The 16,743-nt window shown below is 52.3% G+C and overlaps 5 protein-coding genes across 5 annotated transcripts; 2 read left to right on the top strand and 3 right to left on the bottom strand.

The window, feature by feature from the left end:
* The first annotated feature begins 278 nt into the window (after positions 1 to 278).
* On the top strand, positions 279 to 2,974 carry EI97DRAFT_79584 (uncharacterized protein). Its single transcript, XM_033803091.1, has 2 exons — positions 279 to 910; positions 959 to 2,974. Exons 1-2 carry the CDS (start codon positions 417 to 419, stop codon positions 2,835 to 2,837), a joined length of 2,373 nt encoding a protein of 790 aa, XP_033652718.1. The 5' UTR covers positions 279 to 416; the 3' UTR covers positions 2,838 to 2,974.
* A 438-nt stretch (positions 2,975 to 3,412) lies between these two features.
* EI97DRAFT_79577 (WD40 repeat-like protein) lies at positions 3,413 to 6,520 on the bottom strand. Its single transcript, XM_033803090.1, has 4 exons — positions 6,185 to 6,520; positions 5,857 to 6,108; positions 3,967 to 5,802; positions 3,413 to 3,916 (listed from the first exon to the last, which is right to left on the bottom strand). The coding sequence occupies exons 1-4, from the start codon at positions 6,267 to 6,269 to the stop codon at positions 3,657 to 3,659; spliced, it is 2,433 nt and encodes an 810-aa protein (XP_033652719.1). The 5' UTR covers positions 6,270 to 6,520; the 3' UTR covers positions 3,413 to 3,656.
* Positions 6,521 to 7,533: 1,013 nt separating this feature from the next.
* On the top strand, positions 7,534 to 8,107 carry EI97DRAFT_443426 (histone H2A.Z; the record flags this gene model as incomplete). The annotated part of the gene is made up of 3 exons (XM_033799826.1): positions 7,534 to 7,549; positions 7,609 to 7,691; positions 7,787 to 8,107. The coding sequence occupies 3 exons, from the start codon at positions 7,534 to 7,536 to the stop codon at positions 8,105 to 8,107; spliced, it is 420 nt and encodes a 139-aa protein (XP_033652720.1).
* Positions 8,108 to 9,133: 1,026 nt separating this feature from the next.
* EI97DRAFT_420759 (uncharacterized protein) lies at positions 9,134 to 11,195 on the bottom strand. Its single transcript, XM_033797038.1, has 4 exons — positions 10,997 to 11,195; positions 10,649 to 10,944; positions 10,206 to 10,599; positions 9,134 to 10,160 (listed from the first exon to the last, which is right to left on the bottom strand). Exons 1-4 carry the CDS (start codon positions 11,112 to 11,114, stop codon positions 9,247 to 9,249), a joined length of 1,722 nt encoding a protein of 573 aa, XP_033652721.1. The 5' UTR covers positions 11,115 to 11,195; the 3' UTR covers positions 9,134 to 9,246.
* A 100-nt stretch (positions 11,196 to 11,295) lies between these two features.
* EI97DRAFT_434418 (uncharacterized protein) lies at positions 11,296 to 13,075 on the bottom strand. Its single transcript, XM_033798623.1, has 2 exons — positions 12,754 to 13,075; positions 11,296 to 12,344 (listed from the first exon to the last, which is right to left on the bottom strand). The coding sequence occupies exons 1-2, from the start codon at positions 13,027 to 13,029 to the stop codon at positions 11,472 to 11,474; spliced, it is 1,149 nt and encodes a 382-aa protein (XP_033652722.1). The 5' UTR covers positions 13,030 to 13,075; the 3' UTR covers positions 11,296 to 11,471.
* Positions 13,076 to 16,743: the final 3,668 nt, after the last annotated feature.

The following is a 16,743-nucleotide window of genomic DNA, read 5'->3' on the forward strand; positions in this document are numbered from 1 at the left end:
TGACCCTCCCACTCAGAGCTTGTCTTGGAGCGATATCCGCAACGCCCTCAACATATCAGCATCAGCGCCGGGCGGTTGTCCTTCTACGGCCTTCCGGAACGCCCTTCTCCGTTAAATCAATTTGCGCCAGCCCGCTTTGAGCGCCCTTTGTGCTGGAAAGACTGTTTGAAAACAATTGCGGAGTAGTTTGGCGGACACTCGTCGCCAGTGAGACCAGCAAGCCCCCACCGCCCAATACAAAAGCAGTGAGAGAAGTCGCTGTTCACTCTATATACCTTTGCTGCACCTCCGAGAAGCCTCCATCTGTCGCCTCCCTGGTCCGTAGTTCTCCCGGCATATTCCAAACGTCTCCGTGTTCCCTTCCTCTCCCATAACCATCCCCGAACGGTAGCGAGATCGACGCTACCCAGCGAACCATGGCGGCCCGTAAGAGGCGTGCCCCAGGAGCCTCGCCGCTCATACCACAACCACCGCCTGAAATCCAGAGCAATATCTACACATCGGCAGGCGCGCCCATCATTGGGGATCAATTCCCTCATAGTTGGAACGCTGGGGTAGAAGGTGACCTGGGGACCGCCTTTGTGGATAATGGTCTGTACGACTACGCAGGGAGTTTAGGGGCTACAGGCGGACAACCAAACCGCAGCCGCGTCGTCTCTCTAGACGGCATGAGCGATATCGCCGCGCCAGCTGCTGAAATGAACTCGGGACAGCTGGTCCGGCGAAACCCGAACCAACAACTTGCGGCAAGGCGCCCTGCTCCCTGGGAGACCATGAACAACGATTTACAGGGCGATTGGCACCACCAAGATGACGAGGACGAGGAGCTAGAACAGAAGGCTTTGCTGGCGAAGAAGGAGGCACTTGCGAAGAAGAAGACTATACCCCCTTTCGTCCAGAAACTCAGCAGGTAAGTTGACGCCCTACGATGAAGGAATCTCATCTGATCGCCGTGCAGTTTTCTGGACGACAACCGAAATTCCAATCTCATCCGCTGGTCAGATAGTGGCGACTCCTTCATAGTAATAGACGAGGATGAGTTCGCCAGAACTCTCATTCCGGAACTCTTCAAACACAACAACTACGCCTCCTTCGTTCGGCAGTTGAACATGTATGGCTTCCACAAGAAGGTTGGCTTATCGGACAACTCCATGAAGGCGAGCGAGCTGAAGGCCAAAGCCCCCAGCGAGTACTACAACAAGTATTTCAGGCGAGGCCGGCCCGAGTTACTGTGGTTGATACAAAAGCCCAGCAATAAGTCCTCAAGCGCCAAGCGGAAAAGGGAAGATGACGGAAAGCATGGTGACAGCGAGGATGAACGGAGATATGTGCAAGATACTGGAGGAGGCGGCGGCCATTACGGAGGAGATCTTAGCGTACACGGCAACACCGAGATGGCCATGATTCCCCGCACAGAGTATAACAGCCTTAGAAAGGAAGTCCAGGCTTTGCAACAACAACAGAAGGTCATCTCCAACGTGTTGGGGTCAATACGGCGGCAGAATGACCAACTTTATCAGCAAGCGACCGCTTTTCAGACGTTACATGAAAGACACGAGAACTCCATAAACGCCATTCTCACATTCCTCGCCACTTTCTACAATCGTTCCCTGGAAGGGAACGGTGGCGCCAACCTCGCAGACCTGTTCCATCCCAACATGAATCAACAACAACCCCGCGGTAATGTCGTGGACGTTGACGAATTCTCGGAGAAGAATTTTACCAAGTCTCCTCAAATGCAGATGCAACGGCACAATAGGAGATCCTTACTCCTTCCCGCACCTGCCGCCAAGGATGGCCCAGGCAAAGGGGTGGACCGAGCAGCTACTCTTAGCCCGTCAGCTCTGTCCTCAACCGGGAGCCCGATCCCCAAGGCCAGGAATTCGCAGTCCATCTTCCGATCTCCAGCGATGTCGAGGAGTACGTCAAGCTCCGCGGTAATGAATACTCAGCCGGTAGCTGGTACGACTTCACATATCCAACCCAAGGTCGAAACTGCTCCCACCCCAGACGTATTGCAATCACTCCCTGAAGCCGAAGAGGTCATGTCCGCTATTCAAAACGTCAATGCAAGCACTTCCCAATCTGCAACAACACCGACCATCGACCTTCCCGCGGCGCTTCAGAGTTACGCCCAAGGCAACACACCTCTCACTCCCCAAGAACGCAACGACGTCCTCTCCCTCATGGCCAACAGCACTTCCGCAGCGTCAACCAACTCCTCCCTTGTCCGCAATACCAACAACGCCATGGTCAATCCGCAACCGCCTACCATGCCCGATCTCAGCCAATTCGCCGAAACGCAAGCCCAACTTGACCTCCTTCAGAAGATGTCGGAAGAACAAAACGCCCGCGTGCAGTCTCTCCAGGAACGCCTTCAGCCTCTCAGCCCCAGCGGAACCATCCCGGGCCTCTCAGACAACTCGTACTTTGGCAGCACGGCCAACCTGGGCGAGCCCGGCCAGTACGATCTCAACAACTTCGACAGCTTCATTGAGGGAGACGACTTTTTCACACAGATCAGTGAGGCTGCCGCAGATGCGCCGACGGGTGTTGCGACGGGTGCAGTTGCGAATGATGGGACTGCACTGCCGGATTTCAATCTTGAGGAGTTGGCTGGGACGGCGGGTGCAGGGGTTACGGAGCAGCAGCAGCAGCAGTCGAATATAAATGGGACTTACGGCGGCGGAAATGACGACCTCTTTGGCTTGGATGGGTCGAATGACCAGTCGCGAGTGGAGAGCTTGAGCAGTTCGGCTGCGAGCCCGGCGGTCACGAGTGGGGATGCGGAGGAGGAGGATGTGGATGAGATGGACGAGAAGAGGCAAAGGGTCTAAGGAGTGGCTTGGTGTCGAACGAAACGATGGTGATGATGGGACGCATGGCATGATGGGACGGGCTCGACTTGGACGTTTAGGCTTGGCAGATTTCTGCGGAGTTGGAGATTCCCTTTTGGTGCTCATTTTTTTTGGGAAGTCCCCCGGCGTAGAGGAGAAGGATGTCGACTCATAAAAGCGGCTGTGCCTACGCATTTGGTAGCTGTATATCGAGTAAATACCCTTCATATGGCATGATTTATAACGAATCTCTTTGTAGCCTGCTCGCTTCGTCTATATGCACCTGCATGTGGTCCAGGATGTCAACCATAGCATCTGGAATGGAATCATAGGCACATCACAATCACCAAGCCAAACGAAGTAAATTGCCGCGTGCTCGAAGCACCCAATGCATCCCTCGCCTTTAAAACCTTCCCTGCATCTCCTAATAATCTCCCGTGTATAATACAGCAGGGAAGTCAAGATTTGTAAAGACGTTCTTCTCAGTCTTCCCAAACGAAGAGAGGAGAATGAAAATATTGAATCAGAATTTCTCCGTTGGCCCCACTTGGCAATAATAAAAGAAGAGAAAGACTGCTGCGCAAGAAAGAAGGCATCGCACGTTTTCAAGCCTAAAGATAGCGAAAGGGTGATCATACAAGAAGGTAATTGCGTTATTCGGCACAGCGAAGTTGCTCGCTCTCTGCTGGCTCGGCCAAATCCGCGTCTCATGCATTAACAAAAACCGATCAGGAGTGGGCATAGGCTGGATGGACGAAGCCTACTTGGCGGCTTGGAAGATGGCTGGTGATAGTATGGTCAAAGCGGGAGAGGTCAACGTCACCTAGCGAAGACCTTGACGACGCCATCACCGCCCGTAGAAACGACGAGCCTCCCGTCCTGGCTCCAGACAACGCTGCATACGCCCTCGCCGCGCGTGACCTGGTGAGCCGTGATTTCCTGGGTGCAGATGCGCTTTTCAAGTGACCAGAAGCGGATCGAGGCGTCGTGGCCGGCAGACACTATCTCGTGGCCATCTTTGCTTAGTGAGAGGGATGAGATGGCGGATGGGTGGGCGAGCATGCTATATGTACATTGGCCTAAACGGCTGTTAGTTTCAGCATGTCAGCAACGTGAACGTGATCCTTACCAGAGTTGGCATCATAGAAGCGGATGTATCGATCTTCGTGGCCACTGATGATGACCCCTTCCACGCCTCCAGCTAAGCTTGAACCGGTGGGACCATGCACACCCTCCTCGTCTGATCCACCACGACTGGAATCCGTTGTGCCCTCCGGTGCCAACGAGGTTGCGACGACTGAGTTGACGCCGGTGGCGGGTGTGCCGTCGTACGTCTCGCCACTTGCCATTCCGATGATTTCCTCACCCGTTCTTGTGTCGTAGATGAGGATAGTGGAGTCGTTGAAAGACACCACGAAGTTCTCCCCGGTTGGCGCCCTCGGACTAATGCACGTCGGCGATGCGTATGTGGCCCGTTCAATTGTATGCACAAGCATATAGTGGAAAGGCGTCGAGGATGGAACACTTGGTTGAGGAGAAGAGGGATAATTCGAGCCAGATGTCACGCTATGGCGTCGGCTACCACCGACACCTCTTCGAGATCCTGTTTGCGGGGATATGATTTGCGGCGGAGCGCTGACCGCCCAGATCTTGATTGTGCCGTCAGCGGAGCCCGAAGCCAGCAGTATCCTGTCAGGGCCGCCATAGTTGTTACAATCGTTTCCGAAAATCGTTGCGCATGTTGTGGGGAGCACGCAAACAGTCCATACAGCATCCGTGTGTCCCTCCAAGGTGGCTTTGGGGTCGACCCGCCCTCGTTCCCACACACGAACGGTAGCGTCCTGGCCTCCTGAAAATATCCAGCCGTCACCTGATACACGGCCTCCCGTGGAGAAAGACGCCGACACTGGACACGCCGCAAGAGATGTAACAATTCCCTCATGGCCTCTGTGAGACCAATAAGGAGTTATGTCGAGGTCATTGTTTGTGGAATGCTGGTTGGCGTAACTCGCCGGAATGATCCACCTCTTGATGAGACCATCATCGCCAGCCGTGCAAATCTCAGGCTCTGAAGGACTACCACCACCGGTGAAAATAACGGAACGAACGACATCCAAATGTCCTCGCAGAGCGAATCGGACCTTGAAGTTTTGCGGATCTGAACGTGCATTTTGCGCTAAGGAAAGGTCCCGGGATTCATGTCCTTCGCTCCGGCGTCGTAGTTTCGTGTCTGAGCTTTTCCTGCGAGAATGAAGGCTCTTAGGCGGTGGCGATTTGGAAGGTATGCTGTTAGCACTTGGGAAAACATCGGTATCCGGTCTGCGGGATGGTATAAACTCTTGAGATGTCTCGATGATTGGGGGGTCATCAAAATTCCAGCTCTCTGAGTCAAGCGCTGTTACGTTCCCTGTTGCCAGACTCGCCTCGTCCCTGTTCGCAATTTGACGGCCTTGATTGTCAAAAGTGTGCGTAACACGTTCGACTTGTTCTTCTGGCAATGTACTCAGATCTTGTTGGGCTTGGGGCTGCGGCGGCTGACCAAAGTCCTGAGAGTATATTTCTACGTGGTTCGCCCGTTGACCTGTCGGTTTCCTCTGCATCGGAGGCGCTTGGTGGGCTACTTGGGATGGGAGGTTGGCGTGGGAGTCAGCGGCGTTATGAATGTTTGGTTGCTGATGATTGGACATGGCAGTGTTAGGGGCAGTGGGCAGATGTGTCTGCATCTTCTGCCGCTGTTGAAGATACATCTCCTCCAAGGGTACATCATTGTGGAAACCGGATCCGTTCATACCGTGCAGAGCTGCATGGGAAGATGGGGGCTGGGCTGGGGGCGTTAGGAGGTATGTTATCTCCTCCACACACTTGGTGAGGTATAGCTTGGACTTTTCACGTAGCCCTTCGGGATCGGTAAACTGCTCGAAGGGTTCGACATCGACGTCATTCGAGTCGCGACCCGGTCGTTGGGCTAGCAACTGTCAGCCTTGAATTGTAACTTGCATGACAAACTGCTTTGACATACCCGAATCCTTCGTTCCTTCCGGCTGTCGAACGTCTTCACCAGATGTTGCAGCCTTGTTCTTTGCGCGTTCATTCTTCAGAGCATGTTCCAACATGCGGATTTGCTTGTTCAGCTGCTCGTTCAACTTCTTCGCACTCCGAACCTCGCCCTCCTGTTTTGCGATCTTCGCTTTCATCTCTGCACGCTCTATATCCCAGGCATTCCGCGCGCGTTCATGGCTGTGCCACTCTAACTGAAGAAAGCGCATAACCCCTGGGAACATCATTTAGCTTAGAGTCCCATAGAACCCCTCTTGCCAAGCAACAAGAGACGAATCCTTATTGCATACCCTGCAATGTATATTCCGTTCCCGTAGGTACAGAGCCATCTCCTGCACCGCCGGCATTCATGGCTGAAGGCGTCTGCCACGCCATGAATGAGCTCCTCAATATCAGCGTCCCGAGGAATCAAGTCTGGGATTCGTCCACATGCACTGTGCGGCGTAGCTCGAACGGATGGACTGTGTGAGCGTGAAGCTCGGGGTGGTAAGGGCGAGAGCTCGGGTTGAACAGCGGCGCCGACGGGTTATGTGATACTGTTCGAGAGTATACAGAAGGATGAGAGCACAAAGCAACTACTGCGACAATAGAAGTGAAAGAGCGGGGAAAATGGCTCGACACCGCTGTGATGTGGTTGAACTGATGTCGAGTTGGGGTCCACGGGTCCAGGGTTGCCAAGACGGCGCTTTCCCCTATTCACAATAGCTGCCAGCGGCAGCGGGCAGGTGCGGCCCGTGCGCATCAATGCGATCACAACCTCACTCGGCCACCAGCATATTGGATATGTGAATGCACCACCTCGGGTTCTACAACTGTACCTACCCCTTCTTTAGGCCCTCGGCCGTATCTTGGCTATCTTATCTTGCTGCGGGATCTATCAGGAGGCCATGCTAAAGCGACCGCTGTCCAGGAGTCTTACCAAGATGGACCACACTCCGACGCCCCATCGTGGGCCTTAACCACGCCCGGTTGCGTATGCCCAAGCACACTTGAACAGCTAAGTGGAATTTCTTACATCTTCCTATCATGTTTTCATTCAGTCCACCCATTCCTTTTGTCACCCAAAACCGGCCACGACGTTATCGAGCTCTAGTTCGACAAGTCTGTCCCAGCTTCTCCCATCTCAACCTGTTTATTTTTAAGAGTTTAAGACCAAAATTCGACAAGTCTCAATCATCGTCCATTTTCAAACTCCCTCGCCTTGCTCTTCAGTTTCTCTTTCATCCGGTTCGAGGACTTCGACCCAGCTTCCATAACACTTCTGGTTCCGACCAGCTTGATGGAGGCAGGTCACGTGAGTCATGCGTCGACGACTTCTTCGATATGAATGGCCTTTTACTTCTCCTTAAGGGACTCAACAGCTCGATATTTATGGTGCGTTCTAGGCGGCAGCATCGACATATGGGCAGCCCAGGTTTTCTTTTGGTCACGTGGTCATAGCTTCCTAATCAGGAGTATTTTGGTCTAAGCTCGGCGGGCGCGTTCTCCATTCTTTCACCACCACCAACCCCAGCCACCCGCCCTCGCACCACCACCAGCATCATCACAACACGTCGCCGCACCAAACCTCGCCAACCCCGTCGCAACGACACCACCTTTGCAACAAGCCTTTATTCTCAACGAGACGTAAATAACGACCATGCCAGGCGGAAAGGGTACGCGCCGATGGACATGCTATGGGAAGAGAAGAACAAATCCAGCTAACATCTACTAGGCAAAACTGGTGGCAAGACTGGAGGGAAGGGCGACTCGCACGCGAAAGCGCCGAAATCTCACTCTGCGAAAGCTGGCTTGCAGGTGAGTCATTACATCGCTGGCGATTTCTAGTTGCTGCCTCACCCCTCATCCGATAACCTAGTTGATTGCGCGCTAACGCGACCGCCTCGTTATAGTTCCCTTGCGGTCGCATAAAGCGTCATCTACGCACCATCACGCGCCAGAAGACACGCATCGGCGGAAAAGCCGCTATCTACCTTACCGCAGTACTCGAATACCTCACCGCAGAAGTCCTCGAGTTAGCCGGGAATGCAGCCAAGGACCTCAAGGTCAAGCGCATCACGCCACGCCATCTGCAGCTTGCCATCCGCGGCGACGAAGAACTAGACTCCCTCATCCGCGCGACCATTGCTTTCGGAGGTGTCCTACCCCATATCAACCGCGCCCTGTTGCTGAAGGTGGAACAGAAGAAGAAGGGCAAGGCAGTGGAGGCATAAATTGGATTTCAAGCGCGTTCAGCTCTTTGCTGGACGTATCAAGGCAACAGATGTAACTTTACCGCGAACCGGTGTGGAGTTGTACGGAGTCGATCTGGTCCCAACGCGATCACGCTAGGTGGCCAGCAACACCGATGGATGGCTTCTTCCTCCCCGGTCCTGTCTATCTTCAACCTCGATTCCAGTTTTTGCGCACTCCTGTGCTGTTCTTCGACATACCCCCATCCTTCCCCACTCTTTACCACCACGGTTGATGGGCGGCGCCGAGTATTGTCGCGGATGTGGAATTCAAATTCTCTTTGTTTTGAAGTGGGATGGATGCACCTTATCTTTATGGGTTTGGGCGAATTTCAACGATGCTGGCTGGGTGTTGACGGAATGGATATCGGGTTTGTTCCACAGTTTATGTAGCAACAGCAGCAGACCTAAGGAGCCATTAATCGATTCGGCTACAATTTTCTGCTGAGAAGTCATGCACAATTCTAGAATATGGCGAGCTTTATCCCTTTCGGGTTTCCGTGTCTTGTGTTCGCATGTGCAAGACTACCTGGTCATTATGGCTTAACATGCTACTATTTCCAATCCTCATTGCTCGGCTGAGAAGGGATCTCAATCACTTCTAATATTATTTCACCATTTGGGCCCTGATTATTTAAGGCATGGGTAATATTTGGCCAGCTAAACGCAATCGGAGCTATGAGAAGGAACTTGCATCATGCACGGAAAGACCACCTATCATAAAATCACGTTTAAGTTGCAGCAGAACCTACTTGTTCCTATTACAAAATGGGAATCTGCATTGCCATGGCCCAAGAACTTCCGCTCTGTAGGCACTTGCGGAGGACGATGAGTTGGACATCACGACTCTTGCATGCTTGTCAGGGCATCCTGCACATCGGCGACGCAGAGAGAGAGTCATGGCGTCAAATCCAGGCCCAGAATCACTTGTCCAGCAAAAGGTATATAAATTGGAAATTCTTAGAGAAACTCGCATTCGGATCGAGTCCCGGTAATGTGAATCCAAGTAAAAGAGAACACTCTCATTAAAAGGAACCACTAGATCTACAAACATTCTTCTTTATCAATATAATACTGAGCACCTGATCGTTGCAGAGCCCCCCAGTAACACAAGTGACCCCTCAAGTCCCAAACGGCCACATTCTCTCCCATACCCTCCTCTCCTCCTCACTCCTAGCAAACTCCTCAATCACCTGTTCCTTCATCTGCCCCAACGCATTCACAGACTCATCATAAAGCTCATGCCTCACAATGCCCTGTTCAGGAAACAGTTCTCCTATACCCTCTCGTATGGCGCGCATGGCTTCCATGCCACGTACCACGCCTTCCACCTCAGCTTCGAGTTCTTCTCGCTCCTTGGCCGAGAAGGAGAACGGGTATCTGGAGCTTTTGGCTCCTGTGAGGGTTTCCCACGTCGCTTCCAGCTCTGCCACCTGTGCGAGATAGGACGATTCACCATCGACGAGGAGGTTGCGTGCGAGGAGGAGCAACATGAAGCTCGTCGTCTGCTGGAATTCAAGGGCTGCGTACAGGCGGGGGTTTTGGCGGTGGGTTAGTGTATTGTAGAGTACGCAGAGGGATTGTTGGTAGTAGAGCGTCACGGCCCGTCTTCTCGCATCCGGTTCGAGCTCGTCCAGATTCTTCGGAAGCGTGGGTCGCTCCAAGCCACTGACAGGCGGTCCTTCATAATCGAGAATATGGGGTTGACGCGCCTGGAAGTAAAGAGGAGCAATTTCGGTAGATTGCCAGTCGATCAGACCAGTGATTTCGGTGGGATTAGTTGGGTTGACGAAGACGTTGGCTACATGTAGGTCGCCGTGCCACAAGTTTGCTGTTGAGATTGAGGTATCTGTTGGAAGAAGATACTTGATTAAATTCAGATAACATTCCAGAGCTTGGAGTTTTCTTTCTTTCGTGGGTATGTACGTCCCTGGGCCATGGAGGATGACGGGAGATTTGGGTAAATCATGAAGCTGGCGAACGGAGGCGATTTCTCGATACCCAATAGCTTTGTGATACTCTTCTAATGATGTCCCTGCTAACGGTGAGTAGAAGAAATCACTAGCAATAGGTGACGTACATGGTCCCCTGTCAAACTCGACCCTCATTCTCCCACTGTCAAGGCACTCACGACCTGTGCATGGCCCAACTGCAAACCGTGGGTCCACGATTTCCTTCCCAGACTCATCAACATAGAGTGGCTCGTCTTGGGGAGATAGAGTCGGACTCAGATCTTTCGCGTAGTATAAACTTCCAAATCTCTTGAACGAGATTGAGGTCCAAGCCTTTTGGAAGCCAGCGACAGTCTTGACAACCGTGAACTTGTCTTCTATAGACATGCTAGACCAGACGCGTTCGAGTTCAATTCCTGGGACCTTCTCCATGATAATGTACTCGGCTCCAACCGGAGTCGCTTCGGCTTTCGAACGCCATGCCAGAACCCTAGGAATCGGCGTTTTCAGAACGTTCCGTACCTAACGTGTGTAAGTCCAGATAGGCTCATGGTTCTAAAAGAAAACGTACAAAATCCATGGTTGCGACTTCACTCGCAGTGGTGAAATGCGGTAAGCCAGCATTTGGATTTGGAACCTTCGCGACGACTTGGGTGCCATCGTCCATCGTGAGAAGCATTGCTTTGTTGTACATCCCATCAGGGTATTTTTCGACATCAACACAGGATTTTGCACCGACGGCCTCTGCCGCACATTTTGCTAATTCGTTGACATTGAAACGAATATGGCGTTGCGAGAGTTCGAACTCTTCATCGCTGATGAAGCGGCCACGAGTGTAGTTGAACAGGTCATCGTTGTACTTAAGATCTACCAAGCTTTAGCAAAGCAGTTCACGTGTCGTCGAGAAATAAATAAACACCTGGAAGTAAGGCACGTGAATATGTTTGGAAGAACAATCGTGAGCTGAGTGTTCCCAGGTTTGTTATTGTCGTGCTTGGTTTTCTGCGTAACATGGCCCGATATCGGGGACATTTCATCTCAACAAGTTTCTAGAGTATGTTCATGCGCCTACCATTAAATGGCACTTGCACATGTCTCAGCTGAGGCTGATGTTTTTGTAAATGTCTGGAGCTTGATGGTTAGGCTGGGGATGTAAGGTTAGGCATCGACCTGCCAAGACTCATTAATCACCACAGCAGGTGCTCAGCCATAGGCTTTGACTTGTATTGTACCCTACACAAGTGTATCTAGTAACTGACTTCATGGAAGGAACTATTAACCACTTCGAAAGACATCCCCAAAACCGACCGGATTGTAGATGACGTGCATCATTTAAAAAGCCATTGACGTGGCTTAAAGCTTCAAACGAATTGATCCCATTGTACAACATAGATCTACTTCCGTGCATCTTCCCGCTCCACATCCTCCGTCTTCTTCTCTCTTTCTCTCCACGCCAGCCAAGCCGCAAGCGCGAGACATGTCCCAAAACAGCTACCAATGATCATTCTCCCTCTTGCCCCCTGCTTCCTCTTCAGCGCTTCGTTGTCCCCCAGGATCTTGACCGCATTCTTCATCCACGCATAACTCAAACCACTCCAGATCGTAGTCCCGGCCACAACCGCGGACATGCCCTGCACCATCGTCTTCACACCGTCGGGGCCACCCAACATTTCCTGCACGTTCTGCAAGTGTGTCCCCGCGACCGAATTGATGGCCGAAGGATCGTGCAAGAGGGATACACACATGGTGGTCCCAATGAGCACGAGCTGAAGGAAAGTGTTGAACTTGGATACCGTCGTTGGATGCACTTCCGCACTGGGGAGACTGAAGTCCCAATATCGTCCCCAAGTCTTCGGAGCTGGTAAGCTGGCATAACGGTAATACACTGCCGCGACAGCGAGACTGATGTCTCGGCCCAAGATGAGAGTCGCTAGAGGCAGCGATAGAGTTCCATTGATGGCGAGACAGCTGACAAGCGTCGTCATGAGCGCTTTGTCGGCCATTGGATCGACAACGGAGCCGACAACGGTCTGCAGTTTCCAACGGCGGGCTATCCATCCGTCGAGGAGGTCGGAGAAGCCGGCGTAGAGGAAAAGGGAGAAGGCGTATAGATGGTGGTTATGAACTATTAGGTAGCCAATGGCGGGTGTGGCAAGGAGGCGGGAGAAGGTGAGGATGTTGGGAATGGTGTAAATGTTTTCGTGGCGGAGGGCAGAGACACTGGTCTTAAGTGTTTCTTTAATGGCGGTCAGAGTTCTAGGGGGAGGCTGAGTCTGTGTCAGTGAAGTGCAGCGAATTTGAGAACAGTACGGCGAGTTGTTGTAGCCACACATCCTCAAAGGGAACACCTGGGCGGATATGATGTTCTCAAATTTCGAAATTGTACATTGCAGATTATGAAATATATTGGGATACATCTGGAAATTCGACAGAATCAATGGACAACGGAAACGTGATATAGTGCCGAACTTGAATCAAGGTGATGCTGTAAAGCGATTGTTTGCGTCAGATGAAAACCGAGAAATCGACAGAAGGATTATGTTTAGAAGTCTGGTTGCCCAGGAAGTAGACAAGTCAAGATTGAAAGTATCTGTTACAAAATGCAGGAGAACAATAATCCGGATTGCGAAGCATATTTGGATTGTGACCGCTGTGGGAAATACAGATGGGACTTACAGGATCATCTTTCTCTGGCTTCTCCGGATTCGCTGCTCCCCGTACGGCCGATATGGTGAATGGGGCCTGTCCACATCTCTGCAGACTCCAAGGATTATGTCTGTATATTTGCGTACATAGCCGTTTGGACCTCGAACTGTCCCAACACAGCGAAGCACGTGAGTGGTAAGGCACCAGAGCTATAGGGAAGTTGGAAAGTCGGTTTTTGACCAAGACTGAAGATGGCGAAGACAGTAGCGAGCGGGTAGCGGCACGAGGCATCATAGACCCGGCCATAGGGATTCGTTATCGGGAGCAGTGTCCCATGGATGGCCGGCGAATAGACTCGTGATGTCGAATGTGTCGTAGAAGATTGATGGTTGGACGTTGGGTCGCCAAGCCGCTATGCTCTTTCTGCCTAGCTTCGGAGATCAAGTGGAGGTTCATGCTGGCCCGTTTTCATGGACTCGATCAAAACATCATCACACTCAAAAACACAACACCATCTTGTGAATTCGCACCATCCCTTTCAGTGGCCCCAGTATCTCAATTATCATCAAATAACGCAGTACAGTACTGCTTACCCTATGGGTTGCGCACCGTATGCGAAACCAAGTATCATCACAATGCAAAAAGACAACCCAGCTTAATTCCCCTTACTGTATCGAGACCTCATTGATACTGACCGCCAGAAAGACTTGTCGGCGGTTGATATATGGATACTTTCACACGAATGAGTTCTGAGGTTTGCTATTTCCACACAAAAGCCACGCTTGGTTGATGGATTCAGCAGCGAATAACAATCAAACGCGGATTTTCCTGTGAAGTTTGCATTCTGTCTACACATGAATCAACAACGAGTGCCAGATCAGAAGCCATTTGCCGCAACTTGAAGCACTGCTAGAAATCACGGTGATGGGAAGCTGCCTTTCTCACAACACGTCTAGGGCCATCCATTTATGAAGAATTGGACCTAACACAGTACAGCTGGAAACAATCAGCGTCTAGGTATCGTCAAGGTCGAGCGGACCTGCTACAAGCCAGAGACATTCTCCAATAGTCAGAATTTGGGATCTGCACCGACTTCTGGAACAGTCCAACGGAGGATCCTACTCAGCAAGACAAGGACAAACTCAAAAGTCAAACCCTAATCCTCCAACAACTTCTACAACCTTCCACCTCCCCACCTGGCGATGGTGTTTTCGTCACCCGGGAACGGCACTGAATGCTGATCTCTCTTGCTAACAATAGACATTCCCAACCGGGTCCTAGTCCAAAGCTTCTCAACAGCATTCCGTTTGATCCACGGAACAACAAGGCTAGAATGACCTTGGGCCGGGAGCTAGAAGCAAAGGTAGCGGTTTCAGGTGCTGGTGAGGGTGATTCCCTCTCTCCCAGCTCCAGCCAGTCGCAAGGGTTCCAACTGCTAATGGTAAGGGCGCCACCAACGAACTCTCAGGCTGGTGGTAGAAGAGCCTGACCAGACGGCGTTCCGCCGTACACTCTTGCACTCTATTTAGCCCCAGATGGTTTGTCAGGCATGGCAGTGTGAGAACAGTGCAGCCATGGATCAATCTGAAACACCCGCCGGTCTGAGACACGGTCCGCACATCTGATACAGCCGGGGGTTGGATCTTGGACATCAAACACAGTACTGTAGTCGGCGGCAGGTCCGGCATGCTTACTGTGTACTGGTATTATCATTGCGACTCGGACGATAAAGCAATTATGTCATGATGGCTCGACTAAGTCCTGGTCGAGTTTGACTGACAAAGAAGAAGTGCAAAAGTGGTCAAAGCAAATCCACGCCTCTGTTCTAGACCAAAAAGAACGCTCAAGGTCCGATATGATCGGCACACTAGAGAAAACAAGTAGGCTCTCTACTGTGGTACTTGTTCATGCTTTCACAATCATGACCGCTTGCCACTAGAGGCTAAAGGTGACCAGGCAATTGCATCAACAAAGAGTGCAGCGATAGGGAGGGGGATCTGGAGCTTTCGAGGTGGATGGATGACGGGATAATGCTGGCCCATTCTCACGGACGTCGAGGTCTCATCTCGCTGGTTGCAACCGAGATGGCCCACTCCAACGGTCAAGGCGAGCAAGTGGGGGCAGCAGTCCATTATTGTTCTTTCCAGATGACGAACGAAGCAGTCGAGAATCTGGATGTGATTGTCTGTTGGCATGTTCTCTGTGTGATGAGCAGCAACAAAAAAGGGGGAGGGGAAGTGTCTCAGAGTCATGGGGTGGTGAAGGCTAATGCAGGTACGGCCTTGCCCATCCCAAAGCGATAACTCCACCGATGCATCCCATTCCCGAAGCATGGTCTGAGGGCAAGCAACAAACAACAAAGCCGAGAGAGCAGAGAGAGAGAGGGCAAGGGCTGCAAGAGATTCACAGGCTTGTCACAACTTTTTGCAGCAGCTGAGAGTTCTTGGCGGGGAGGTGCAGGCTGCGGATGCGGATGCAGGTCCCATCACCAAAAGTGCACACGTGCGCGTCCGACTCGAGACAAGCGCGCAGGGTCCGACAGTCGACTCGGCCCTCCGTCTGCAGGATTGCTGAAGCTGACTCTTGCGGAGGGGGTGCCAGAACGTCAAGGACTCGTGGAGGAGGGCCTGATGCGGTTTTGTGGTGGTGATGGGGGAGGGACGGACTTTTTGACTGACCATGGCGGCAGTCTTGGGAGAAATCTCACACAGCTCCCTATCAATCCAGCAAGCACGTGGTACAGGCGGCACCGCACGCATACAGCGTCTGGCCAGTTGTTCCGCATATTCGGAATCACGCGCTTTACCTGTACTGGTAGGAGTTAAACTCCAACAAGTAACCGCTTGACCATAAGAGGGAATTTCTTGGCTTCCGAATATCCGGTTTAACTGTCCAGACGCTGTTCCCCACCAAGAACCTGCGATTGGATGAAATATGACGATGCGATGGGAGCGAGGAGAAGGAAAGGAAAGGAAGTGGCTGGGATAGAGTGGCAGGGAGGTTGGAGGGAGCTGATTCGCTGACTCGCCATGAACGCGAGCCCTGTGTGGAGGCGGCAGAAAACGGTGAGGGCTTGGCTTGGCCAGAGTGAATGGTGATCATGGAGTCGTGAAGGGCCTGAAACGCTACAGCGAGGTGACGACAAGCGTCCGTGGCCTGTGGAGCTGCCCGTGGTTGCCCTAGGCCGTTCCCAGCGTTACGCCCGAGGCATGTCCAGCGTCATGCTATCAGCAGAGGGGAAGAAAGCAGCGGCAGAGGGGCGTCTACAGACTCCAGAGCAATCATGTCTCAACTGCAATACGGAGTACTGTGTACGGAGTAAAGAGAGGTGCGGGAGCTCCGTATGTAGCCCGTTCCTGTTCCTGTTCCTGGATTCCGATGGGGGGGTTGGGTGCTGGCGGCAGAGCAGAGACGTGTGTTTCAGGGGGCAGATCAAACCTGGCGCTGCGGGTTCCTGCAAGTAGTGGGCTGGTGCAGGCTGGAATTGGATTCCTCGCACAGCGGCACACAGGCACAGCAGGGTGCAGCAGCCAGCCGACCATCATGACAAAGTGTCTTTCTTCTTTGCAAGTCGTGAACGGATGTTCGGAAATGGCCATGGCGTGTGCTGGCGAGGCGAGGTGTATGTGGTTGTTCATGGATGCCCGAAGTGAAGCCGACGGGTGCGGATTTCCATCCATAGCACTTGCAAACGGCGACACGGGACATCGGAGTGAGTGCATCTGCACAGTGAAGAAGATGTCGTTGCTGTGCGTGCTGGAGCTTGAGGAGGGGACGCTTACAGATAGATTGCTGGGCAGAGCAGTTCATCTCTCGACGCTCCAAGATATTCTCTCGTAGGTGAGCCGCGCCTTCCCTCGGACCCTCCTTCCCTCTCTGCGCTGCTAGTCGTGCCTGCCCAGGCAGGGTACATAGCATAGTACCAAGAACAACAACAACAACAAAAAGGGTTCTCTGCCCCGTCAAAACGCCACACACCCTTCCTTTCTTTTCTCCCTCTTCCGCGTCTTCTCCCTCTTG

Source organism: Westerdykella ornata (assembly GCF_010094085.1).
Source record: "Westerdykella ornata strain CBS 379.55 unplaced genomic scaffold EI97scaffold_15, whole genome shotgun sequence".
Lineage (NCBI taxonomy): Eukaryota > Fungi > Ascomycota > Dothideomycetes > Pleosporales > Sporormiaceae > Westerdykella > Westerdykella ornata.